Source organism: Mercurialis annua, linkage group LG4, assembly GCF_937616625.2.
Source record: "Mercurialis annua linkage group LG4, ddMerAnnu1.2, whole genome shotgun sequence".
NCBI classification, from domain to species: Eukaryota; Viridiplantae; Streptophyta; class Magnoliopsida; order Malpighiales; family Euphorbiaceae; genus Mercurialis; species Mercurialis annua.
The window spans coordinates 36404699-36431996 of NC_065573.1; the positions used below are offsets into that span (position 1 = coordinate 36404699).

General features: G+C 32.5%; 3 protein-coding genes across 4 annotated transcripts; 1 reads left to right on the top strand and 2 right to left on the bottom strand.

Moving 5' to 3' along the window:
- Positions 1–1189: 1189 nt before the first annotated feature.
- On the bottom strand, positions 1190–7783 carry LOC126678756 (PH, RCC1 and FYVE domains-containing protein 1). 2 transcript variants are annotated; one of them, XM_050373654.2, is made up of 9 exons: positions 7276–7783; positions 6681–6767; positions 5804–5893; positions 5620–5706; positions 5317–5511; positions 2798–4840; positions 2452–2598; positions 1698–2101; positions 1190–1610 (listed from the first exon to the last, which is right to left on the bottom strand). In XM_050373654.2, the coding sequence occupies exons 1-9, from the start codon at positions 7327–7329 to the stop codon at positions 1490–1492; spliced, it is 3228 nt and encodes a 1075-aa protein (XP_050229611.1). In that variant the 5' UTR covers positions 7330–7783; the 3' UTR covers positions 1190–1489. The 2 variants fall into 2 exon arrangements, with proteins under 2 accessions (XP_050229611.1, XP_050229612.1); XM_050373655.2 differs by lacking the exons at positions 6681–6767; positions 7276–7783 and adding an exon at positions 5986–6560.
- A 3697-nt stretch (positions 7784–11480) lies between these two features.
- On the top strand, positions 11481–16422 carry LOC126678648 (uncharacterized). Its single transcript, XM_050373544.2, has 11 exons — positions 11481–12143; positions 12479–13306; positions 13408–13734; positions 13812–13865; positions 13976–14398; positions 14465–14515; positions 14644–14709; positions 14790–15100; positions 15174–15297; positions 15407–15924; positions 16003–16422. The coding sequence occupies exons 1-11, from the start codon at positions 11883–11885 to the stop codon at positions 16247–16249; spliced, it is 3210 nt and encodes a 1069-aa protein (XP_050229501.1). The 5' UTR covers positions 11481–11882; the 3' UTR covers positions 16250–16422.
- A 292-nt stretch (positions 16423–16714) lies between these two features.
- On the bottom strand, positions 16715–19108 carry LOC126678650 (uncharacterized). Its single transcript, XM_050373545.1, has 2 exons — positions 17309–19108; positions 16715–17158 (listed from the first exon to the last, which is right to left on the bottom strand). Exons 1-2 carry the CDS (start codon positions 19106–19108, stop codon positions 16715–16717), a joined length of 2244 nt encoding a protein of 747 aa, XP_050229502.1.
- Between the last annotated feature and the right edge of the window lie 8190 nt (positions 19109–27298).

Consider the following 27298-nt stretch of genomic DNA (forward strand, 5'->3'; position numbering starts at 1 on the left):
ATTGGATAAAAGTGATACTAATTCATCTAATGATTTAATATAAACACAGTAAGTTTCATTTTTAGATAAATAAAATAAGTGTAGACATTCCTATATATATATATATATATATATATATATATATATATATATATATATATATATATATTCTTTTCTTTTCATAAAAGTAGACAAATTTATTACTACTTTAGTTTGAAATTAGAATAGTTAACGTGAGATATTAATTTTACCCTTTAAAAATTTTAATTAGTTATATTATATTCTCTTAATTACTATTATTATTAAATATATTTATTACAAAAATTAAAAATAAATTATTTTAATTTTTTAAAAATTAATGATATTTTTAAAATATATAATCAATAATATTTAAAATATTTAGATAATTAAATTAAGAGTATGATGAAAAGTTGATAAAAAATATATATGCAATTTAGCTACTATTACTGAATTCTTATATAAACTAAACTTTGTTTCTTTCTTTTAGATGATGAGTACTTTTTATGTTTAACTTTATCGTTCTAATTTTTTATATGCATTAGTATAATATATATATAGCAACTTATATTTTTAATCATTTATATTACTAAATTAAATTATTATTAAATATATATATAGCGAGGTTCAATTTATCTTTTATAAAAAGGAATAGTATGATTTATTTATTTATTTATTTATTTTTGTAAAAGCTGAGGGTCTATATTTGGACCATCATGTACATGTCACAATATATTCTATTTATTATCACATCAGTATCTTAACGTCCACATCATGTATTCTCTAACAGACATTTGAATGGTATGTTGAAATATGGTCTAATTCGTCCTAGTTTTAAAATATTGAGTACCAATCGAATACAAAAAAAAAATATAGTACAATTTAAATGTGAAATCTTTATAAACCATGAGTAACTAATTTATTTGACGAGAATTAAATTAAAAACCAATAAACTACAAACGTAATACAAATAACATGAGTAAACTTAAAAAATAAAAGATTGTAAAAAAATTATGATTTTCTTTTTAATTTACCTCATAAATTGTGTTTAAATTTTGTATACAAAAGAGGAGCTATTGTATTTTTGATATTCTTTATAGTGCTGCTCATTTTGTTTTTTGATTGCATACTGCTTATGATCAATAAGTTGACAGTGTGTGCATTTGCACAGTAAACAAATAGGGAAATAATATTTAGCTAAAAAAGTTTACTTCATTTAATCAATTTTAGAATTTGGCTGGTAAAATTCCAAAAAAAAAAAAGGGTCAATCCCAAGAAAATAGCAAATGTTTGCAGATATTAGACGAGAAGCACTCAGTTGCATGATTGAGAGATGAACATACCTCTTTCATTTAATTGAATAACTATATGAACAAGCATGAAGCTTCAAGTGCAAGTCATGCATTTGTGAGGATGAGAACCTACCTATAATTAATCTCTTCCCTACACTGAGTTGCACAATTTTCAGAATCATATTAAGAATAACTCAGATTCAGCTCACTGTCATGTTTTGCTTAGAGTTGATATATCCTTCAATGCCATAATTCTGGTATACTGTAACTTGATTCTCTTCCCACCACCGTTCCGCTTCTTTTTCAGCAAATCGTTTCCGGCTGCAAAACACAGTCCCCAGTACAAGTTTTGTTAGCCTAGCTGATTTAAACATAAAATAGTCTCATGTCACTTCATAAAAAAATTACCTGAATCTGACTCGTTTTAGCCCCTTCTGCCCGCCTGGCAAAGCTGTAAAGGTAATGTATACACCAGGTTCATATTGTTCTACCCATTCCGGTTTTGACCCTTTAGCTCCATTTTGCTTAGAGTCTGTCCTCGGGGTTTGAGAATCGTCCCCTGATCTGCTGTTGTCATGGAACAACGCTCTACTGTCCATGGACTTTAATGTATTAGAGAATACAATAGGAGAGCTTGATAAACTATCTGGTTGTCGGTCTTTCGGTAATTTTACTTCACGAGGCAAATGAAGTGATGCCAATGTGGCGAGCGGACTGAAAAGTGGAGTGTCAGGTATGTCCTGAGAAATATTCTGCTCATCTCCACCTTTTGTTTCTCTTCCGCCTGACATTTTCTCCGACATTGCATGAAGCTGCAGAATTAATTAAGAAATTCTGCTTAGCTCAAGAAGTAAATCAGACACAATGATATCTATACTCTACTTACATGGCCAGCTGGACACAATCATACACTAGTTCAATCTTCTTGCAAACAGTTCTAACATGAGATACGATATGCAGATTATTCGATAATGTCTATCTAGCAGACCTTCGACTCGCAATGCATGTAGTTATTTGGAAAATCATTATCAGTAAATAAAACAAGATAACCGGTCTTTGATAAAACAAAAAATGATTTGGTCCATGCATGCTATATGGAAAATCATTAACAGTAAATAAAACAAGATAATCGACTAGCAGCACAACGCGACAGAAAACATACCCGTACTGCCAAAGCTTTTATGATCTCATTTGCTGCTTTGCGCTTGGCTGCTTCTACTCGAGCCAGAGACCAAGCTCTTTCTATAGTTTCCTGACAATCTTCAATCTTCTGGTTTCCAATTTCGCATTGCATTTCAAGATTTCTAGCCTGCAACATATGAAAATATGACTTAGAAAGAGAGCTGAAAGTTTCCCAATTATACGTCATTCTTTTCTATAGAATTCATTTGAATGTAAATATTGGCTTAAACCATTTCTTATAAAAATCTTTACAATTTGTTTATGAACATTGAAGATTGAGATCAAATCTAATAACATGTTAATGCAAAATCGAATGGCACCATTACCTGTGTTCTTAGTCTCTGAACTTCGTCAGTTAGCATCATATTCGACTCAATCATGATATCGTCTACAGTTATAGCATTTGAAATAGATGATTTTAATTCTACTGGAGGGACAGGATTGTTGGAATAGTATGAATCGAATAATATGGGGCACGAAACGTTCCCCCATCGTGGCAATCCATCTGGAAGGTTCCGGCCGGTTTCTACATTATGCTGATGTTCCCCTTGGCTTTTAAAGGTCTTCCTATGACTAACTGGGTTTTCTTGATTATATGATTGGCTTGCCGACCGAGCATGATTTTTCGGAGGTGTTGCTTCTCTCTTGGCATCTTTCTCATTAGATAATACCTTATGTGGGGATAAAAGCTGCTTCGAACCATAAATTTCCAGCTTCGACACTCTACCTGAATGTGTAACTTTCTGGAGATGATTAAAACAAGATTCACAAACACGAGAAGGTTTGCTTTTGTTAGGAGCCAGAGATGCATTTATGAACTTCTTACTGCTGCACATATGGCAAAAAAGAAGACCGCAATTATAACAGTTATGTTTCTTTCTAGTAAGTCCAAACGGCATTCTACAACCGCTGCAAGATGACTGATCAGTAACGGAGATAGATTTGTGCAGACAGATTGCGGCAGTTAAATTTGATCCACAAGCTATATTTTCAACTTTCCTATCCCTCAAAGCCTCAACGAAAGTCGGTGTGTTTCTATCTTCGACGTTTCCTAAACCTAACTGTCCATTTGCACCCTTCCCCCAAGTATATACATTTCCCACTGATGTCAACACAGCAACATGATATGATCCTGATGATATCTCCTTAGCAAACTCCTCCTTAAGCTTTCCTTCCACAGCTGTGATTGTTTTATCTTTCGCTTGTGGATTACCTAACTGACCGTGCACTGAGCTTCCCATCGTGTAGACCTTACCGGTATTGGTGAGTGCAACAGTCAGCATCCTTCCACAGGAAACCTGAACAAAGTCATAATCCACAAGTTGGGCAACACATGTTGGCACGAGTTTTCTTTCCTTATCATTATGCCCGAGTCTTCCTTTGTCGCCATCTCCCCATGTAAATAGTTTTCCAACAACATTAAACTTGAAGTGGTCGGGAATAATGTCCACGACAGCAGCCGTGTGCCATGCTCCACAAGCAACAGATTGTACCCATAAACCTTTTAATGATTCAACTTCTTTAGGCTGAGATACACTTTGAAGATTCCCATGCCCAAGAACTCCAAATGTTCCATCTCCGTATGTAAACAACTGCCCAGAGGATGATACAATTGCCGTATGCCATTCACCACAAGCGACTTTTGATATTGTGATACCATCTAAAGGGCCAGATAGTCTATACGGTAACCACTGGCTTCTTGTTCGCACCTCATCAGCCAAAGCAATGCCATTTGTGTTGTCACCCCACATGTATAATTCACCAGAATGGGTCAGGGCACATGTTTGATATTCACTGCAGACAACAGATTTTATATGGACACCATTAAGGGATTCAACAACTTTCGGGTAGCTTATGTCTATGTTAACTCTATGTCCAAGCTTTCCCTTACTTCCGTCACCCCAACAGAAAACTTCCCCTCGTTTGGTGATTAAAGCAGCGTGTTTCCCTCCTAAAGATATGCTCGTTACATCCAGCATGGCAGTAGATTCCAATAACTTGGGTACTAGAGCATCAACTTGCATCGTATATTGGTTGCCATGCCTTTGAACCGTACCGCCAAAATGTTCTCCTTCTACACCTTCTCCCCAGATCAGAACATCCTTCAATATGTCATTTTTTCCTAGCTGTGGAGATCCACAAGCTGCAGAAATGGACCTAAGGGATATATCATTTTGGAATTCGGAAAAAGCGTAACTGGATCCGCATTTCTGAAGGGTTGGTTCAACATAAGGAGACTTTGTGACTAGGACATCAACTGTATTCTGCATCTGTAGAAGACTTGATTCTGATGAACAAAAACTATCAGAGCCATCAGAGAAACATTTCTCTGAAAATGATTGAGTAGGACTTCCGCATAAGCTGTGCACCTTCAACATAAAAAAAAAAACAAGACTATCTGACATTAGTAACATGACGGGAAAGGAATAAGAAAAAAAACTGATAACACTCAAAAAGACATAAAATAACAAGGTACACGATCAAATACAATCATGAATATCCAATAACAAAGTAGAAATATTAAGAAATATACATTAAAGAAAAAGGTTTATAGCTTTAAACAAATAAATACAACTAATTTCTTATGATTGCACAATCCGCAGATAATAAAATGAGATAGTGAGGCAAGTAGAAATATTTTCCAGTTTCAGTATTTATCTATGTTCTTCAAAAACAAGAAACAAGGATTTGTAGAAAGAAACGTAATACACCTAGAATTTATAGAAAGAAAACACGATTCTTTCCGAAAGAAATTTTTTAGGAGCAATAAAGTTATGTAGTAATAAATAAACAAATAACTATATTAGTTCTAAGAAGAAACCACAAAAGAATTGGCATTTAGAACCTGTGAAAATTCTTTGCTGTCCTCTAGAATTCCAAGATTATGCTTTCTTCTCATATAACCGGCTGGACTATTGACACAACTTTGTGCACTTCGGTAATTCTTAAGTGCAGCAAAAGGCCTAGAACGGTGACATCTTGATATCAAAGCTCTTAAACCTGTAAACCAAGAAACTGCCTGCACTTTGTCCTTGCATATCTATATGAAAGATGATGGAAAATTAATTAACAAATTTTTCGAAAAAAACAGAATGCAGAACACATGTCAGATAGCTAATATGTGCACATAAAAACCTTAAGAAGTTACCAAATCTAGCGAGCGCTCGCCATTAGCATATATTAGTGAAAATGACTGGTGCTCTTTATCCGGTTGGAGTTGCCTCTGAAAATTGACCTGCAACAGGCGAATTACCCACCAACAACAGTCAAGAGCCAACTCGGAAAAGAATAAAGGGTACTTTTTAAGCCAAAAGACATCTTTTTTTACATACAGTTCTCTGCCCAGAAACAATCTTCATAACTGAACTCAATCTCAATTGCTTTTCCCTCTGTCCTGAATACCATACTAAACATTTCTCATCCTGAAAAAAGGATATCAAATTAAAATTTTGCCAGTCAATTGCGAAATCACAAACAATAACCCAAAAACAAGCAACGTAAACCAGAGCATTACCAGTATATGGCAAAAAAACTTTTCCAATTTCCATTATATATCAGTCAGAAAGAGCAAGCTAATTGTATAACAAACAAGCCTTCAAGTATTTTCGTATCTACTGAAATACAAAACTACTTCATCACATCATTTTGGTGGATTAAACGATAACCAATATGCCAGAACCTCTCATTCTAATAATTGCTAAACCAGAAATATGTCTCAAATCTTTTCTCTTTAATCCAACAAGCAGAAAAACAAGCACTGTCAAGCTACCACTAAGCCTAATGATCATAAACTACACTGCGCGGAAACCTTTCAAATCCTATGCTTGAGCGTTTCGTTTTCATTTCTGGAAACACTTCTGAAACTCCAAAACTCTATATTGATAACATGTTCTTGTAAAATAGGTCCTGTTTTCTGTTTCATTATTTTCCGTTTCAGCATATCCATTTCCGTGCGACATAGATCATGATAAACAATGTATAATGAAGCTTAAAGGTTAACAGACATGTTATAATAACTAACAGGAGCATAATCCAAAACCTAATTCCTAGGCTTTTGTGGTCTGAAAAGTGAGCTTTTAAAAGACATGCTTTTGAAGATAAACTGAATGATTGAAACAATGAGCAAAGGTGAAGTAACAAAAAAGAAATGGCACTAAGCATGCAATTGAACAAAAAGTTTTTATTCCAATTCATGAGAGATGCACCTACACTTGATACTCTAAAAGGACAAAATTTGGGCTTTCCTCTTCTTCCACACTTCAAAAGATGTGCACCTTTCTTCAAAGCCAAAATTGCCTGCAAGCCATTCAAAATCATTACTTTTGTCAGCCCCCCCACCTCATAAAGAAAAAAGCTAACAAGAAAATTTGAAATCCTTAGACAAAAATGCTAAATTTTAGTGGAAAAAGAAGGATACATTACAAAATATCACTTAACCAAAAAAACAAATGACACTATACATCTCATCAAGAACACAAGAAACACAATAAACTCTGAGTTTTGAAATATATATATAATACCATTCACTGATTAACAAAAAAATCAAACAAGGCATGATCTTGAAAAGGCTAATCAGCCCATCCCACTCAAAAAGCTTAAAAAAACAAGAAATCAATCACAGAAAATCAGCAAGTGATTAATATAAAAAAGGCCCATAAATTTAAAGCATCATCAAAACTTGAAAGTCTTCAACTTGTAGAAAGAAAGATCACTAATGTCAAAAAAAAAGGTAAGAACAGGAATTAACACCATTTTCAAAATTAAAAAAGAACAAGAAATTAAAAGAAAGGGCATAGAGATTAACCTGTTCAACATTTCTGTCAAAGGGCACAACTTGTTGCAAGGATTCTTCTACCATTTTCTTAAAATTTTAACAAATAGAAAATTTCAAGAAAACAGAAACATTGGATAAACAGAGAGAAAGAGAAAGAATTATTCAGAGAAGAAACAAAAGAAGCAGAATGTGAGGAGAAGTTGACATCCCCAAAAGAAATCTTCAGCAGAATGTATAAAATAATAACATAAATATTAAAAAAAATGGATTTAAAAATGTCACTCTCTACTGAACCAGAGTACCCCTGCTGCTGCAACTGAAGTAAATTAACTATAAATGCAATAATTCTTGTTTTTTTGGTTGGTTTTTTTGGATTAAATTTCTTGGTTTGTGTTTAATCTCAGTTAAAAAAACTGAATGTGTGGATGAATGTGTTGAGTTTTGTTGCAGAAGTGTGGATGTTTGAACATTGGAAGTGGTGCACAGAGACAAGGATGATTAGAAGAAGACTACTGCTGTGTATGCTGGATGTTTATAGTCATTTACACCCATGTGCACGTGTACACTAGCACTCAGCAAAGTTTTTCATTTTTTTATTTTTCCTTTTTCTAATTTTTTTAATTACTTATATTTATATTAATACTATTAGTAGTAATGTATTACTATTATTACCAATGTTCTTTTGTCCTTTTCCTTGTCTCCCTTTTGTTTTAGAGGTTAAAAAGGGGTTAGAAAAAGGCACAAAACAACAAAAATAATAAAAGTTGAAATTTGACACTTTTTAGTCGGATAGAAATCGTTTTTTTTTTGACAATTAAGTAATTTTTTTAAAATGAAAATATAAACAATATTAACAATTTCTTTTTTTCAAATTAAAATTTTATATTTGAATGTGTACATAATATTTTTTAGGAAAAAGGGTCATTTATGCCCTTAAGGTTTGACTTTAGGATCAAGTAAGCCCTCAACGTATAAAAAGGTTAAAATATGCCCCTAACGTCTTAAAAAATGAACAATCAGGCCCCGATTTGGACAATCAGGCCCCGATTTGGACAATCAGGCCCCGATTTGGACAATCAGGCCCCTAACGTTTTATTTATACGTCAAAATTAGGGGCCTGGTTGTCAGCATTTTAAGACGTTAGGAGCATATTTGAACCTTTCCGGACGTTGAGAATTTAATTGATCCTGGAGATAAACCATAGGGGTATAAATGACCCTTTTTCCTATTTTTTATTATCGTATCTTATATTAATTATTTTGAAATTAAATACGCTCGTAAAAAAATTCGGATATGTGTAAAAATTGGATGAAATAAATTGGCAAAACGTGATAGTTGGATTCATGCATTATTATATATTTTTTTGAATTGGGTCTCTCAATTATAATTTGCATCTATTAAATTTTTATATTTTTTATTTTGTAGATATCAGGTTCTTCCATCATAAAAAAAAAAGTGTTAGCAGACTAAAAAACTGATTCCAAAAAGTTTAGAAAAAACAATTAGAAGAGCTATTTCAGTTATATGATGATGCGTGGAGTACACTTTATTGTATGTCCTTTACGAAAAAAAATTCATTCTATAAAGTTAAAAATGCATATATTCAATCTTGACAAATAAAAAAAAAATTAAAAAAACAATGTAATTATGTGCTTTGCCATGAAAATTTGTATGAGTCATAAATTTGCATTTATTGAGAGAGCAAAAAAAGAAAATTAAGAGCATGATTAAGGGCATATAAATAGATATGCTAGTATGCATTGATTGTTATTTATTTTTGTTAAGTGATTCATTTTAGTATAGATTGATTGACTTAATTTTGGGTTCAATAATCAAGCCACTCAATACTCAATTTACTTTAATATTGTTTGTTCAAATCCTTTTACTTTTTGTTATAATAATAACAAAACTAATAACAATATAATTTTATTTTTCAAAACAAAATTGATTATTGAATTAAAATATTAAACTATACATTTGACTTCACAATGTGATTCACTAAAGATCTAATCTAAGTATGGGCATTATTCTATTTTAATGGAAAAGTTCCCATAACATTTTATTTGAAAATTGAGTTTGTCATTTAGATCTGAATTGCATAGTTGAAAAATTGAAACAACCAAATCTATGCACATATTATACTTTCCAAATATATCTCAATACATTGTCGTTTTGTATCCCAAAATGGCTAGATGTTTAATATTGTAGTCTACTATGTGAACATAAAGGCATAGATTCAAGAAACAATACTTGATCTGCATTTCCATTTCATTTTGCACCATCTCCCTCCCATTGAATATGAGCAAGTAAAACAAACTAACTCCTAATCCCTACCCTAAACCATAAATTAAAAAATATTCAAAATATGTAATATTAACCGAACGTATCCAAACTCCGAACTATTCCGATAATTTAACAAGTCGAGGTATAGCTTAGTGTCAGATAAAACCAATTAATTATGATTGTGGATAGAAATAATCAGTATCATGAACGTAGTTTCCAGACTTAGAAACATTGGGGTATTTATAGGACCAATATGCCCCAAAAAAATGTTGGAAACAAGACAGCAATTGTTGTTGAGAGGTAGATAGACAGTCCAGTAGAGAAAAAACAGGGATTTGCTTTGAAATGTCACCATTGTTCTCCACAGATTTTATAAACGAACAAAGGGTCAACGCGCCCCCTGAACTTGTAACACGGGATCATTTAACCCAATTTATACTTGTTTGAGCAACTAATCCCGAAACTCTTTATTTTTGGGTCAAATAACCCCATAATTTATATTTTTATTTCAAAAAATAAATTTAGAATAATTATATTGCAACAATTAAGGAAGTATCTAATTATTTTTTTGCATCCCTTACCTTCGATTTGTATTTTACGCGTTTTAAAAATATAATTATGGGTTATTTGACCCAAAAATGAAGAGTTTTGAGGTTAGTTGCTCAAACAAGTATAAATTAGGTTAGATGATTCCGTGTTATAAATTTAGGGGGCGCGTTGACCCTTTGTTCTTTTATAAACTGATCAAAAAACATCACACTTCATGAATTTTGTGTTTTTTTTCAACTTCTTGTTCAGTTTGGTGACCAAGAATTTCAGATTTCTTATGCTACTCTGACACTCTTGTAGGACCATTTTTATTACTTCCAATTTTACCTCTTCCACTACTTTTCTTGCTCCACACAACATTCTTCAAGGATACAAAAAAAAAATTAAAAATATTTTTTTAACTTTTTTTTTAAAAAAAATTCCTTTCATATTTGATCAAATTTACCGAATAAGTCCTAAAAAATAAATAATGAAATGACTTAAAAGTGAATAAATGAGTACTCCATGTGGTTTTTTCTAAATTAATTTTTTGAAGAAATATATTTATTTATAAATATTTGTCCATTTAAAATTTCTAGATGGCTTTGACGATTATATTTGAAATTTATCTTTATTCATAAATAATTTATTAATTATTTGGTTCAATTTGCAAACCTAAATTTTAATTAAAATGAATCATAAACTTCATATTATAAATTAAAATATAAATTAATTAATATTTTATTAAATAAGATTATATTACTCATACACTTACTATAAATTATGAAAACTAAAGTTTTTTTTTAATAATAATAATTTTAATCAAATGAGAAATTAAAAAAATGATTTTTTATTAGAGAGAATAGAATAATTTATTTTACTCATACACTTGCTCTAAGTTTTTTTAAGTAACGGCCTTCTTAATAGAGAAAACAAAAGTGGACTTAGCGGCTACTAATCGAGTCATCCAATTATATATTTGTTTAACAAATTAAAAAACTAAATAATGGATAATTTATTAAACATACGATAGCAAGAAACAACGATAATACTTAAAAATAAAAAAATACTTATCATTGGCATCTATTAAAGTATTACTAGTATCACCTTGATATTTTATTGTAGATGTAGAACTGAAGTGTCAGGGTCATTCAGAACAATATACACCAGCATAGTGTATCTAATCATTTTAATTAAAAAATAATACTCCTTCCGTCTCAAAACAATAGTCCACTTTCCTTATTTTTTTTGTCCCAAAACAATAGTTCACTTTCTTTGTAAATCACAATTTAAAGTGTTTATTTTCCATATTATCCTTATTTAAAGTGTATCATTTATTGTTATTCGTATATTCATAAAATTTAATAAGGATATGATAGAAAAAATAAGAGAAAATAACAGAAAAGCCAAGAAAAAGCCTTCTATTTTCGGACAATACAATGTTAATTAATTGTTTTTCTTTCTTACCACATTAATTTCACAAATTACCAGCTCCCTTTAATAGTTTTCAGCCAGCACCACCTTCCTCCCTTCATCCCAAGCCTACACGTGTCTAGCAAAACACACATGTATCGTGCTCTGTTAATTTTCAACTTCTTCTCTTCTTTATTGCTCTTTTTACCGTTTTTTCAAACTTATGCTGATTCCTCTCTTTTCTTCTTCCCTCTCGCACACGATCTCTCATGATTTCAATCGTTTATCCTTCTTCATTTACAGTTTTCTTTTTACTTCCTATTTTTTAGCCATTATCAGTGTAGTGTGTAACGTGCATTTAGGTTTTAGGCTCCACATTTGCTATTAACTGCATTTTATCTATAAATAGCAACATGGTTTCTACAAGATCAACTCCTACAAAAGAGAAGAAGGATTTTGTTGTTCCTGTAAAAATGAAGCGGAAATTAGTAAAAAAAGCTGAAAAAGATGTTGAAGGAAGTGGTGTTGCTTCTGCCTCTGAGAATGTCAAAGTAAAGGGAAAAAAGGTGGATGAAACTGGTTTGAAAAAAAGGCGTTTGGCTTTTGATGCTGTACCTGATCATCAGAAAGTTCAGAAATCCTTGCATATTGAAGAACCAACTCGTTTGGTTCAGGTAATTTTTTTTATATCTGTATTTTTCATATATAAGAGATGTATTTTGATATGTAATGTCATGTTCCATTTTAAGATTAGTTTATAAAATAAGTTTATTAATCCTTGTATCATTTATGTATATTATATGTATCTTAGATCTGTGTTTTTTTAGACTCTAAGATTTGTGTTTTTCATTTTAAGTTTACATTAGTAGGCTCTAAGATCTGTGTTTTTGTAAATGTTATATATGCATCTTATATGTTTTTTTTCATGTAAAATTATTTTGTATACAAATATTGTATTTTAGATTTACTAATTATGTATTTTTTGTGTATCATTTGTGTATATTTGTAGAACTGGGACTACTTGTTAGATGCGGAAGATCGTTACACTTGTAGAGTGACTATGCCTTTAAATTTCAAATATATTGAGGACATCAAGAAAACTCTTTCTGATACTCAGCTGGAACTTTTCAAGAAGACATTTCTTGGTCATTTTTTAGACTTGTCGCCGTTGTGTAATCAGCCTCAGCTTATACATTCTTTGTTGCTGCGAGAAGTGAAGCATCCAAATAATAGGGAATTGTGGTTTAAAGTTTCTGGACATAAACTGCGGTTTAGTATTGATGAATTTGCTGTGATTACGGGGTTAAATTGTGTTGGTGATTTCAATCCTGTTTCTTATGCTCCATTACAGAATCAGTTGATTGATACCTATTTCCCAAATAGTGAAGTTACTCGAGATGGATTGGGTGTCATATTTCTGAACAAGGTTTTCAAGTCGGATGAAGATGCGGTTAAATTGGCCGTAATTTACTTGTTTGAGTGCTATTTGTGCTCAAATGAGATTAAATTTCAAAATGTAAGTCGCTTTTTTATGGATATGGTTGATAGTGGGGACTATAACTCATATCCTTGGGGGATAATGGTTTTTCGATCTACCATTGCTGATATGAAGAAGAGGTTTGCTACAAGAAGACGACTCAAGTTTTATAGGCTTAACAGTTTCCCTTTGGCTTTGCAAATCTGGTTCTATGAAGTCTGCCCTTTTGCTACTAATAAGATATGTTTTCCTGTTACTAAACCAATGTTAGTTCCTCGAATGCTAAAATGGCTCAAGAGTCAGGACAAATTAACAATCAAATATCTGAATGAGGCATTTTTTGATCAGACGCGTGAGCAGGTATGCTGTTTTTTTAACAGAAATTTAATTTCTGTTACTTTTATGAATCATTTATGTATAATTCATGTATCTTAACTGTATTTTTGTTTTCTTTTTGTCAGTTGATGCTGAAGAATATTGTTCCTACAGCTCAAGAAAAAATGTCTCTTGATATATCTGGTTTTTTCCAAACTGGAAAGAAGAAAATAGTTGAAGATTTGGATTTTTCAACTGATGATGACGCTATTCTTGCTGATTACCTCAAATGTAAACAAGTTGAGTCTTCGAGACGAAGAAAAACATTTAATCTGTTGAAGAGTCGACTTAATGGTATCGAATCAAGTCAACTGAAAATACAATCTGAATTTTCTTCTTTGAAGACGGAGGTGAGAGTCATTTATGACTGTATGACGGTGATTGGCGATCATTTTGGCTTAAGCATGCCTAAGGTATCTTTTATTGTTAATTATAGTTTTTTGAATATCTTTAATGTTTTTGTTTAAGCTAATTTATCTATTTTTTATAGTTTCCTAAGTCTGTTGCTGTAAATGAAGTTCCCAATGATGATGATAATATGGGGGTAAGAGGTCTTTATTTTATATTTTAATGTATCATGGCGTGTATCAAAACTGTATATTTTATGTATCATACAAACTGTATATCATTTTGTGTATTTAAACTGTATTTCAGGTTTCTGATTACATTTTTCAAACTGGATATAAAGATGATGCTGATAATGGCGAGGACGGTGATGATGAGTATGAGAAAAATGAAGAAGAGAACAAAGATGAGGATGAGAAAAATGAAGAAGAGGACAAAGATGAGGCTGAGGATAAAAAAGATGAGGCTGAGGAGAAAGAAGATGAGGCTGAGAAGGACAAAAATGAGGCTGAGAATAAAAAAGATGAGTCTGAGGAGAAAGAAGATGAGGCTGAGGAGGACAAAGAGGATGAGCAAAAAAATGTAGAAGATGAGAAGGATAATGATAGAAATGATGATGGTGGTGTTGGTGGTGGTGTTGGTGGTGGTAATAAGAAAGATGATGATGGTGGTGTTGGTGGTGGTAATAAGAAAGATGATGATGGCGGTGATGGTAGATCGATGCATGTTGAGGTATAATTTAATTTCTTCATGCTTAATTTCATTTTATATCTATATTTTAATTTTTTTTTATTTTAGGTCCCTGTTGAGGATGTAAATCAGGTTGGTTTAGAAACAGCTGCTGGCGAGGTATGTTGTGTATCAATCCTGTATTGAATATGTATCATTTAAGTATATTTATGTTATAATTGTTACTTTCCTGAAATTAATTTTTTCATGCTTAATTTTTTATTTTTTATTTGTATTTTAATTTTTAGGCCCCTGTTGAGAATGTAAGTCAGGTTGGTTTGGAAATGGCTGATGTGAAAATGGCTGCTGGCGAGGTATGTTGTGTATCAATATGGTATCAAATATGTATCAGTTATGTATATTTATGTTATAATTGTTTTTTTCTAAATTTTAGTTTTCTATGGGGAGAGCAAGTGAAGCTGATGTGAAAATGGTTGCTGATGAGGTTCTATTTTCTGAGAAGAAGAATTTTACTACTCCTATGGATAACAAACGGAATATCAAGCCGAGTATTTTATTGAAATCTCCATACTTGGCTGAATTCAGTTCTGGAAACAACGAATACCGCATAGAGAATGCTACTTTTGTTGTTCCTAAATTGTGTCCATTGGACAATAATTTAGGAGATGTTTTAATGTGCGATGAATATCCGGAGTATCATGACTGGATTGGTAAAGGACATTTGAGATATCCCAAGGCCAAAGAGTAAGCTCTTTTTTGTTTAGATTTAAGCTTTTTTTATTGATATTTTATAGTTTTTGATATCTTTTGTTTGCAGAGGAAGATTTATTAAGGAAACAGAAAATTCTATCAATCCTCCTTTCAATTTTGGTGTTGATGTCATTGATGCGAAAGATTTCTTTTTCGTTCTGGAGTATGGTGGACAGTCATTGAATACACGGGTAATTGTTGTTTATTATTTAGTTGTGATACACATATGATACACATTTGATACATGTATTTTACTTAAAGATAATTTTAGTACACTTACAATACATTTTGTTAATGCAGCACATGGATATCTTATTTTACTATCTGAGGAAGAAAGGAAAATATAAAAGTAGCATACAAATGAAGTTCACAACAACTGACAATTATTTCGATCAAACTTTTCAATCTTTTGTGAGGCTTTTCAAGGATACCGGAGACCGAGACCTGATTTATGAAGATCATCCAATTTCTCAGTATATACGTGGCAAACGTATGATTGCGAATACTCCATGGGCTGAGTGTGAATTTGTGCTGATCCCTTTCCATGTGTCTTCAAATAATCATTGGGCCCTTGCAGTACTGGATTTTAAGCTCAGGACGATCACAATCTATAATTCCATGCGTTCAACTTTGAGTGCTTCGTCAACTAGACTGATTGGGAATAATTATGCCTCTTATCTTCCTTTATTTCTTTCCAAGTTAGATGTGTTCAAAGATAATCCCTTTTCTGATTTGCGTTCACCGTTCTATACAAGTCAAGGATTAGAAGATTCTTTTCAGTTGATTGTTAAATATGACCTGCCAGAACAACAGTTCAAGTAAGTATAGTTTTTGTAATTTTATTTATTTTACATATATATTGTATCTGACATGTATTTTGTGTTTTTTTTATGCAGTGATTGTGGAGTTTTTGCATTCTCTTTTGCTGAATATATTGTGCATGGGAGAGAGCAAGAGCTTACAAAAGAATTTGATGTGAATTCCCATCGAAAGCGTTTGGCTTTTTGTCTTTATAAGTATGGAAAATGGAAGAATATGTTTCATGTTGTCAGTGAATCAGAGAGTTATCAGGACAAGGACCAAAAGGATGGGAATGTGAAAGCAAAAAGATACAAGATTCGAGCTGGAAAACTGAAACTGTAGTTGTTATTTTGAATGAACAATGTTTTTTTATGCTTTTTGTGTGTTTTATTTTTTAGGTTTGTTTGAACACTGTTTTTTGTTTGAATTAATGAAGTAAACAATGTTTTTTGTTTGAATTAATGAAGTAATCTTTTACTTTAATATTCCTTTTTATTCACACTTGCACTTTTTTTTAAGTTGAATGTATCATTTATGTATCTTACAGGTATAATATATGTATCTGAATTTAACATGTTACCAGATATACATATGTAATTGTTTTTGTGATGCTGTATGTATTATTTTGTGTATCATATATGTATCAAACCTGTATAATATATGTATCTGACATTTAATATAATATCAGATATGTATGTTCTACGCAATAATTAGAAATTGACATACATCACTCTTTAATGTATCAGAATTGTATATAATACTTGGAAGTTTAAACTATAATAAAAAACACTGAAAGAAATGAATAATCTAGGTATCTTTTGGCTTGTTTCGGCATGTCTTCCTATTATGTCCAGCGTGTCCGCATTTTCCACATTGCCCTTGATTTGGATCGTTTTTCGGATTTCCCCACTTTGACTGGTACCTACCCTTTTTAGGCCTTCCAGTTCGTGTTCTATGTTGGGGTGGTTTGACAATCATGTTCTTGATATGTTCTGGAATAATCCATTCTTCTTCCTTCTCCAATGGATATACAGTTTCAGAATATGTCGCTAACATAGCTGCATTTGTATAGTATCTTGAGCAGTACGCATAAGGTTCAATCTTCTTGTCGGCTAGAAATGCTATGGCATGTTTACAAGGAATTTCATCGATATCAAACTTTTTGCATGTACATGTTCTCTCGACCATGTTGACTGTGTACTTTTTACCATTCTCGAGAACTGTTATGATATCATCTGAAGATGGTTTCACCTAGTATAATAAAAACAATAGCAAGATACCGTTTATATACATATTTGATACATTAAAAAAGACAGAAATTTATGAACTTCACAGAAAAGCAGATATATAATATATACAACATAAAATAGTGATGTACTATCTAATATGAGTTTTACATACCTGTAGTTTCAGTGAATTAATGTAATTTTGCAGAAGTATATCTTCATGGATGGTTGAAAGTGTTGTGACTGTATCGATAGCAATTTTTCTGTGTTTGTATGAGTACTCTTGTTGGAGGTCATGTAGGTGCATAAATAAGGCTGTGATCGGCAGTTCTCTTGCATGTAATATTGATGCGTTTAATGATTCAGCTAAATTAGATGTCATAGTTTTATACCTGTTTTTGAGAGAATGTACCCTTGACCACCTTTCATATTTGATTTGCTGAAGAAATGGTCTTACTCGAGCATCTAAGCTGTCCAACACTTTCATGTGGTAGTCAAATTCAACCTCAGTGTATGCTCTTGCTGCTGCAAAGAAAGGTTCTTTAAGTTTCTTGGCATTTCTCTTGAAATTTGTCTTGAGGTTATTGAGAAGGTGAAACATGCATACGCCATGAGTAGCTTCAGGATAAATCCTTTTAATAGCTGACTCTATGCTGAGATGTCTATCTGATACAATGCAGATACCTTCTCTTGTTCCAAAGGCCTGTTTTATTTTAGTGAAGAAATAATGCCATGAGTCATCATTTTCTGAATCCACAGCAGAAAATGCTAGAGGAAACAGCTTTCCAGCTGCATCTTGAGCTGTTGCAACAAGAAGTGTGCCACCAAATGTTGCCTTCAAGAATGTAGCATCAACTACAATTATTGGTTTGCAATACTGCCATCCTGTAATTGAAGCTTTTAATGCTGTAAATACATATAAAAATGTGCTGTCATCTCTCAATTGTATGTCTATGCTAGATCCCGGGTTTCTAGTTCCAAGCATATATAAAAAAGTAGGCAGCGATTTGTAAGATTCACAAGGCTTTCCTCTTAACATTTCAAATGCCAATTCTCTTGATCTCCAAGCCATCATATAACCGATCTTGACTCCATGTAAAGTCTGCATATCATTCCTTATATCTACTGGTGTGTATGTTGCTTTGACATTGAGATACTTCATTTTGATGGATGCCGCTATGTGTGATGTTGATGCTTGTTTTTGATTGCTGAATCTGGTCTCTATCGGGCATGTGTGGTTCATGTCTTGTTTACGAATGATGAACTGTTTTGTGTGAACATTAATTGACGCTTTCAGATACCATTGACATGTATCATCGATACATTTTACAAAAATGTTCTTTTGGCATGATTTAACTGTCTTTTGTTGGTAGTGATTATTGATTGCATGAAGTCGTAAGCATGCTTGAAGAGTAGCTTTATCTTTGAAAGTTTTTCCAACTGTCAGATCTATATCTTGTAGTGGATCTGATACTGATTCTTGATTTTGATCATCGTTACAGTCTATTGTATCAATTGCAAGAAGTTTTGTATACTGACCTATTTCGTCGAATGTATCAAACATGTATCTATCGTGTATCGATATGGTATCTTGGTCTCTGTTTGATTCTGAAATAGCTGTTGAAATACTTGCTGCTGCATCTGGAAGAATTGTCTGTATCTGGCTAGTATCACTGATAACTACTATGCAGAGAGGATACATAGTGAAGTCGATTTCCTTTTTCTTGATTTCTAAGTAAAATCTGAAGCTTGAATCATCACTGATTTTGAGTGGTGGATACTGAATCTTTACTTGATATTTTATCTCAATATTCTGTTTTTCCAAATTTACTTGTATTTCTTGTGCTATTATATGTAGAAGATCCAAATATGTAGAATTTTGAGGAATCATGACACCAATAACTTCAAAATCTGCATATTGATTTGCTTCAATCCAATTGCCTTTGTGTTGTATCATCACTGGAATAGATTCCATGATGATACAATATTTGAGATAAAAGATTTGAGGAAGAAGACGATGCTATTTTTGAGGAAGAAGACGATGGTATATTTTGTGTATTTGTGATGTGTTTTTGATTTGATATCTTTTAAAAAAGGAAAAAATCAAGTGTTATTTGAATCAGCTAGGAAAGAAACCCGTGTTTTAAGAGAATGCAACAACAAATAAGGCGCGGATCCCGTGGTAGATTCTCACTAACAGTAATGAGCTATCTATTACACGTGGCATCATATGATAGGGATGGTGGTGGTGAAAAGTTTTGATTGTTTTTGGTAGTAATGTAAAATAGGAGAGTTAGGTGGTAATTTGTGAAATACTGATTAATTAATGTGGTAAAAATGTGATTTTCTCAAAAAATAAAGATAAATTTGTGAAAAATTAGAATATTAATTGTGTTTTTTAAATTACGTGAAAAGAATAAAGTGTATTGTTATTTTGGGACAGAGAGAGTATAAAAATTCAGTTTAATCTTATTTGATAGTGAGTGAATTCCACCAATATATGACAGAAGATAGGAGTTAGAAGAGCTGTTTGTGAGGCCGCTCTTGTAAAAAAAACTTTCAAGAAAAGATTATTTACAGTTTACATAGAAGCTCCTTTTGCAAAAAAAAATATATATATAATAAAAGACCGGTGAAATGCTTATGGGATTGTTCAACTTGTGAAATGCTTATGGGATCGTTCAACTTGTCTTAACATTGTTTATCAAATTAGTGAATTAACAAGTCAATAAAAGAAGTAATTAATTTAAACTAAATCTAATAGTACTTCCCAATCCCCATTAGCTTGGAGGCATGGGCTAATTATTTTACTAATAACAAGCTAATGCAACATTACCTAACACAATTCATCTTTCAATTCTTTATTTTTCTATTTCTTCTTTCAAAAGCGCATTGCACGTGATCAAATAATATCACTATATACTTAAGGCATTCACAATGGGATGTCCTCGCCATCAATAACGGTGTACTGTTGAGTGCTTCTCATCAAAATTAACAGATTGAACCAATAAAATATAGTAACTCAAATAATATAAACGCTTAACGGTAATTTAATAGATAATGGACTCAATTTTTCTTGTAAATACTCTCTTTTTAATTATCACAAAAAGAAAAACAATTAATAGGTAATTTAATTATTTTTTACGTCATAAATAATAGACTATTTTGTATGTTTGACCGATACTTCAAAAATAACAAATCTTATTTGTTCTTAATAAATTGTATGAATATTTTCAAATGCCTAAATTTCTCTAGATTGTAATATAAAATGTATCAGTAAAAAAACTAGTCAATAATATGCTATTTATACATTTAAAAAATAATTAAATTAGAAAATTAGATAAAAAAAACTAAATTTGATAGATTATATTTATTTTTCAATTCATGTGTTTGTCCAAATGACTTATCATTTTGAGACGGAGAGAATAAAAAATTAAATTTATCTATGTAAATTGTATCTATTTATTTATAAAATCATATTATCCTTATTTAATATAATATTCTCTTTATCCTATTTTATAAGTTCACTTTTTATTTTAGAATATCTCATTTTAAAGGGTTTTTAAAATAATTTTATCTTAAGTTTTTTTTAGACTTTTTTCTAGTCATGTTAAATTTAATGGAAAATTTCACTGCCATTAATAAGAGTAAAATAGAGAAAAAAAACCAACAAATATATTCTTCATTTTTTTATAGAATAAAGTGAACTTTTAAAATGAGATGGAGGGAGTAGTAATTTTTTTATTTTTTAGTATATCTTTATTATATATATAATTAATGAGGATATATGTAACAATTTATCTATTAATTTGTGAAAGAAAAATAGTTATTGTTTTCCAGTAAAAAACTGTAAATTTCGTTGAAACACTACCTAATATTTCGCATAGATAACATAAAAAATTCAAATTTTAAATTAAATATACGACTTACATTCTTATAACAATGGTCGAAAAGATATTGTTTCCTCTATTCTATTTTGTTTGACGTTTTTAGATTCTCAAAAAAGTAATTTTTCTTCACTTAACCAGATTTGTTTTCTGATTTAAATTGTGATGTTTACGTTAGGTGTCAAAGAACTCTGGTCTGTTGTACTATCTAACTCAATTTATATGGTTAGAGCATCCACAATGGAGTGCTATTTTTTATGCTAAATTTAGTATGAGAAAATGACAAAATGTTAAATTTAGCATAATTTTTTAATTTTATCTCCAATGCAAAATCTTAAAAATAAGTGCTATAATTGCTTACTATGATAATTGTTTATTATTATTTTTATTATATTATAAAAATTCAATCATATGTTTTATAATTTTTTATAATATACTACGATTACGTACAGAAGTGATGTCTTTCGGCTTGGAACAAATAATAATTATTTTTTATTTGATATAATAATGAGCTATTTAAAATAAAATTGTTATGTGAATCAATAATATTTTAATATGTTGCCTGCGGTGTATAATTAAAAAATTTAATCAATCGAGATCGTAAAAATAAAAAGAGAGCATAAAATTTAAAATAAAAATAAAAAAAATGCAAAAAAATATAGTAGAATCATATTTAAAAAGAAAATTAATTGGTTGTTCAATTTTAGCATATGCTATATTGAGTGCTAAATTTAACATGCAATAAAGCATATGCTAAATTTAGCATGGAGTATAACATTGCATTGAAATTGAATTTTATGTCTTAATTTTAAATTATAGCATTAGCATGTCAATTTAGCATTGCATTGTGGATGCTCTTAGGTTTGAAACTTTTATAAAAATAATTATTTAATGCAGTAGTAGTTCCACATCATTTATACAATAAATCAATAAAATATTTATCATATTAAAATATTTAAAAATAAATAGTATATTGGTTAATTTTTTTAATATTTTTTTAATAATTGAAAAGGAAGGATCGCCTATAATATTTTCAATATCACAAAAAATTTATTAACTTACTGTGAAAAATGACGTGGTACCACCATTTCGTGGAATAATAACTTCTTCTTATATTTTGTTAATGAAATTAATTTCTTTTATTATTACTATAAATGGAAAGCAATAGGCTCAGCCCATGTAGAGGTCCCTGTATTTTATATTTTTTTTCCGTAGGTCCTTATACTTCATTTTTGTATTATTTGATCCTTCTTACTTACTTATTTTCGATTTTCAGGTTTTTTTTCAGTCCATGTACTTATAATTTTTTTTATCCCAGTCCCTCTACTTACAATCTTTTTTTCCTCTAATCACATAAAAGGACTGAAAAAAATTGAAAAGGACCTGAAAATAAAAAATAGATAAATAGAGGGATCAGATAATACAAAAATGAAGTATAAGGATCTATGAAAAAAAGTGTAAAATACAGAGAACTCTAAATTAGTTTGGCCAAAGCAATACCAATGTTTAAAAAAGAAGAGAAAACCAAAAAGAAAAGTTATTGAATTCCCTACAAGGTCATGAATAGTTAAAAAAGAATTTTAATCTATTTATTTTCGCCCTTTTGAACGAGTTTAAAGCTGCTGAATGACCAGTTATCTGTGAGTTATATAATACAAACAAATCTTAAAATAAGTGAACCCAAAAAGCTGTTCCATATCAAGCTATATGATTTCATTCCAAGAAAACTATTTCACTTTTTGTCTAGTAAATTCAAGGCTTTAAAATTTAAAAAAAATACTCCAACATTTCAAAAAAATATCGTCTATAATTTAATTTTTTTAAAATTTATTTTTCAACAATTTTTTTAATTTTCAATTTTGAATTTTAACAATTTGTTTAAACTTGAATGAAAGAAAGTTTATGTTTGAACTTTTTTTATGATAAAAAAATAAATTGGAATAACATAAAGTAATATGAAAGATATATGAACTTTTTTCTACTATAATTTAAATAAATTGCTATAATTAAAAGGTTTATATTCTGAAAAAACCTCAATTTTTTAATCTTTTTTCGTTTACACATTAACGTTGTAAAATCACCGAGTTCACCCAAATTCACATCTTTTAGTTTCAATTTTATTCTCTTTTTTTTTGAGGAAAATGCTAAATAATATTAAATCAAAGCTGATTGATCAGCCATTACATAGCGAATAATGTCTGGTGGGACATTTCCCATCCATCTGGACCAGTTACTACTCTCAACATGAGCTTTCTTAGCAAGCATATGAGCAACTACATTGCTTTGTCTAGGAGCAAAAACGAAGCCAACACAGCTACTATCATTAAGAACCTCGAAACAGTCTTGAACAATAAGACCAACGTCATTACCAAGCCAACTGTTGTTGTTGAAACTATCCACTACGACTTTTGAATCGGAATTGATAACAAAAGGAGTAAGATTTGTTTCGGTAGCTAAAGTAATGCCATCTCTAATAGCAAGAGCTTCTCCTGTGCACACCTGCATTCTACCCTCATACCTCCTGCATTCTGCTGCGATAACCTCTCCGCGCCAATCTCTAATAACCACACCAGTAGTGAACTGACTACCTGCGAAACCTGCATCTACATTCACAGCAAATACTCCTCTTCGTGGTGGTACCCATCTTTTGTCCGATTCCAAAGTCTGAACTCTACCAACACCCCTGTTTGCGTCAATCGGATTAACATTAGCATCTTTGAACTCATCGATGTAAGACACTGCCCATTGAACTAACTTCCCCTTAGGTTTCTCCTCTCCGCCAAATAGTCTAACATTTCTATTATGCCATATTAACCACAACAGAGTCCCAAAAATAGCAAAATCCTCTTTGTTCAGCTCAGTATACGCATGAACCAGCAAGTCCTGCATTTGCCAATTAGTTTCAGGTTTCAACACCCAAGAAGCACTCCATTCTTTCCAAACTACTTGGGCTTCCTTACAAAACCACATCACATGAACCATAGACTCAACATCACGACCACATGACGGGCAGGAAATATCTAAACACATACCTCTTCTCTGAAGATTTAGTCTGGCTGGGGTCCAATTGTGAAAACCCTTCCAGAGAAAAATCTTGATCTTCGTTGGGATCGCTACCTTCCAAAAGTACTTCCACCATCTCAATGAATCTGATAGATCCGACTGCGAAGCCTCATTTTTATTGTTCATCGCAAGGTGGTAACCACTCCTCACCGTGTAGACCCCCTTCGCATCGTAGTGCCATCTCAGAACATCTTCTTGACGAGTACGGGCCAGAGGGATGCTCAAGATGCTCGCAGCCTCTGATGAAGAAAAGGATGCGTTGATTAGGCCAATATTCCAGCTGCCCTGCACATTTATAAGAGAATTAACGGTAACAGCAGCATCAAACACTTGTCTGCTATGGACTTTGAAAGAATTCTCAGAAGGCAACCATTTATCCTCATAGATTCTCACCCTCTCTCCAGTACCAATCCTCCACCTCAGCCCTTCTTTCAACAGCTCCCTTCCCCAAAAAATACTCTTCCACGTAAAGGAAGCAGTCCGAGGACATTGAGCTTCCATAAAAGAGCTGTTGATGAAGTACCTGTACTTGAACATCCTTGCCACCAAACTGTTGGGTTGAGAAAGAACTCTCCACCCTTGCTTCGCAAGCAAGCTTTGGTTGAAACACTCTAAGTCCCTAAAGCCTAACCCTCCCTTGCACTTAGAGACACATAACCATTTCCATTTCGCCCAGTGGATCTTGTTGTTATTATCACTACTCCCCCACCAAAACCTATTACACAACTTTTCAATTTCCCCTATAAGGCTTTTAGGAAACTTAAAACAGTTCATAAAATAAGTGGGTATAGATTGAACAACTGCTTTAAGGAGAACTTCCTTACCTCCTCCAGAGAAAAGAGTACTTTTCCAACCTCTGAGTTTCTGTAATATTCTGTCTTTGATAGATTTGAAACTATTGCCCTTGCATCTTCCTACTGACGAAGGAAGACCCAGATATTTTTCGTGGCATTTTACTTCTGGCATATTGAAAAGAAGCTTGATCTCCTCTCTGACTTCAGTACTAGTCCCACGACCAAAAGACAAAGCAGATTTCTCTAAATTAATCACCTGGCCCGAAGCCTTCCCATATACTTGGAGTAACTCTTTAATCACTTTGCATTCCTGAACATTAGCCTTCGAGAACAAAAGACTATCGTCAGCAAAAAACAGGTGGGAAATACTGCAATCCGCCCCAAACTTTATCCCAGTGATCAAATTCCTATCCACAGCAGAATTAATCAAGCATGACAAACCTTGAGCACATATCAAAAACAGATAAGGGGACAGAGGGTCCCCTTGTCTAAGACCCCTCTGAGCTTTGATATTACCCTTCACACTCCCATTTAATAAGAAGGAAAAATGAACAGAATTTACACAGTTCATTACTTTAGAAATCCAACAATCCCTAAAGCCCATTTTTCTCATCATCTCTTCCACAAAAATCCATTCTACCCTGTCATACGCCTTTGACATATCCAGCTTTAAAGCCATCTGCCCATTCCTCTTTTTATTGGATTTTTTAATTACATGGATACATTCAAACCCAATAAGGGCATTGTCTATAATCTGCCTACCAGGAACAAAGGCACTTTGAGCAACATCTATAATCTTATCTAACACCACTCTAAACCTATTAGAAAGAGCTTTAGAAATAATCTTGTAAATCACATTACACAAGCTAATAGGTCTAAAGTGAGATAAACATTTGGCTTCACTAATCTTAGGTATAAGAGAAATCACAGTCTCATTAATACAATTAAGATCAATTTCATTATTAAGCACCAGGAGGCATACCTTGGTAACCTCTCCTCCAACAATTTTCCAGTACTTTTGGTAGAACAGGGCTGGAAATCCGTCCTTTCCCGGAGCCTTCGTGGGAGCCATCTCCTTAAGAGCTCTATCAATCTCAGCTGCTACAAAGGTCCCACACAGCTTCTCATTCATACTTTCCGTAACCCCAACCTTAACATGCTTAGTGACCTCCTCAACCTCAGACCTGCTTGGATTAGAAGATTCAAAAATTGAGGTAAAATATTTTTGAATTATCTTTTCCATCGCCCCGGGTTCTTCTTTCCAGATACCCAACTCATCTTGAAGCCCCTTGATTTTATTTCTAGCTTTTCTCTTAGAAGCTTTAAGATGAAAGTACCGTGTATTTCTATCACCATGAGCTAACCACTCACTTCTAGACCTTTGCTTCCATCTCACTTCCTCCTGATGAAGTAGAGAGTCCAGATCCTGCTCGGCACTTTTTATAGTCTCAAAACTGATATTAGGGTTAGAGGAGTTCAAAAGAGACCTCAGTTTCCCTTTCTTTATCAAAATCTCCTGCTTGTGCCTGCCGGCTGAATACTGATCCCAGTTTTTGAAAGTCCTCCCACAAGAGCTTAACTTATGAGCCATGTCATTAACACTATGCACCCGAGGATTTTGCTGCCAAGCTTCCTTCACAACCTCTTCAAAATCCTCTTTGAGAGTCCAAGCTTCCTCGAAGTGGTATCTACTCCTCCTCACCTTATTACCCCGATCTGTTTGGCTATCCGGTCTGCTCATAAGGACTATTGGTCGGTGATCAGACCCCCAGTAATCCAAATAGCGAACACCACAGTCTGGATACAACAAATGCCAATCAGAGTTCAGCACAAACCTGTCCAGCTTTTCTCTAATAATGCCAGAACCTCTATTCCCCCACCATGTAGTCTCGCCATCTCTACCACCAATATCATAAAGTCTACATCTATCAAGAGTGTCTTGGAAATTCCTCATCAGATAATCTGCTTTAGGAACTCCCCCAATCTTCTCCTGATCCCTCAAGATCTCGTTGAAGTCCCCTCCACAAACCCACGGCCCATCAAACATGCCATAGAGTCTGTTGAGAAGTGTCCACGTATGAACTCTTTGCGATTGAATCGGATTACCGTACACACCAGTAAAGCGCCATCGCTGATCATTTTCATCAACCACAATACAATCAATATGGAATTTAGAAGAACTCAGTATAGTTACGTTACCCGAGTCCTCCCACAAAAAAGCCAAACCTCCACTTTGGCCTTCACTATCCACTGAAAAGCAGTTTCCCATCTCCAGCCTCCTCCTCACCTGATCCATCTTACTCGAAGTCATTCTCGTCTCCATCAGAAACACAAACTTGGGTTTGAGATCCTTGATATGATCCCGCAGAGAGTTGAACGTTCGAAGGGGACCCAATCCCTGAACGTTCCAACTTAACAGTT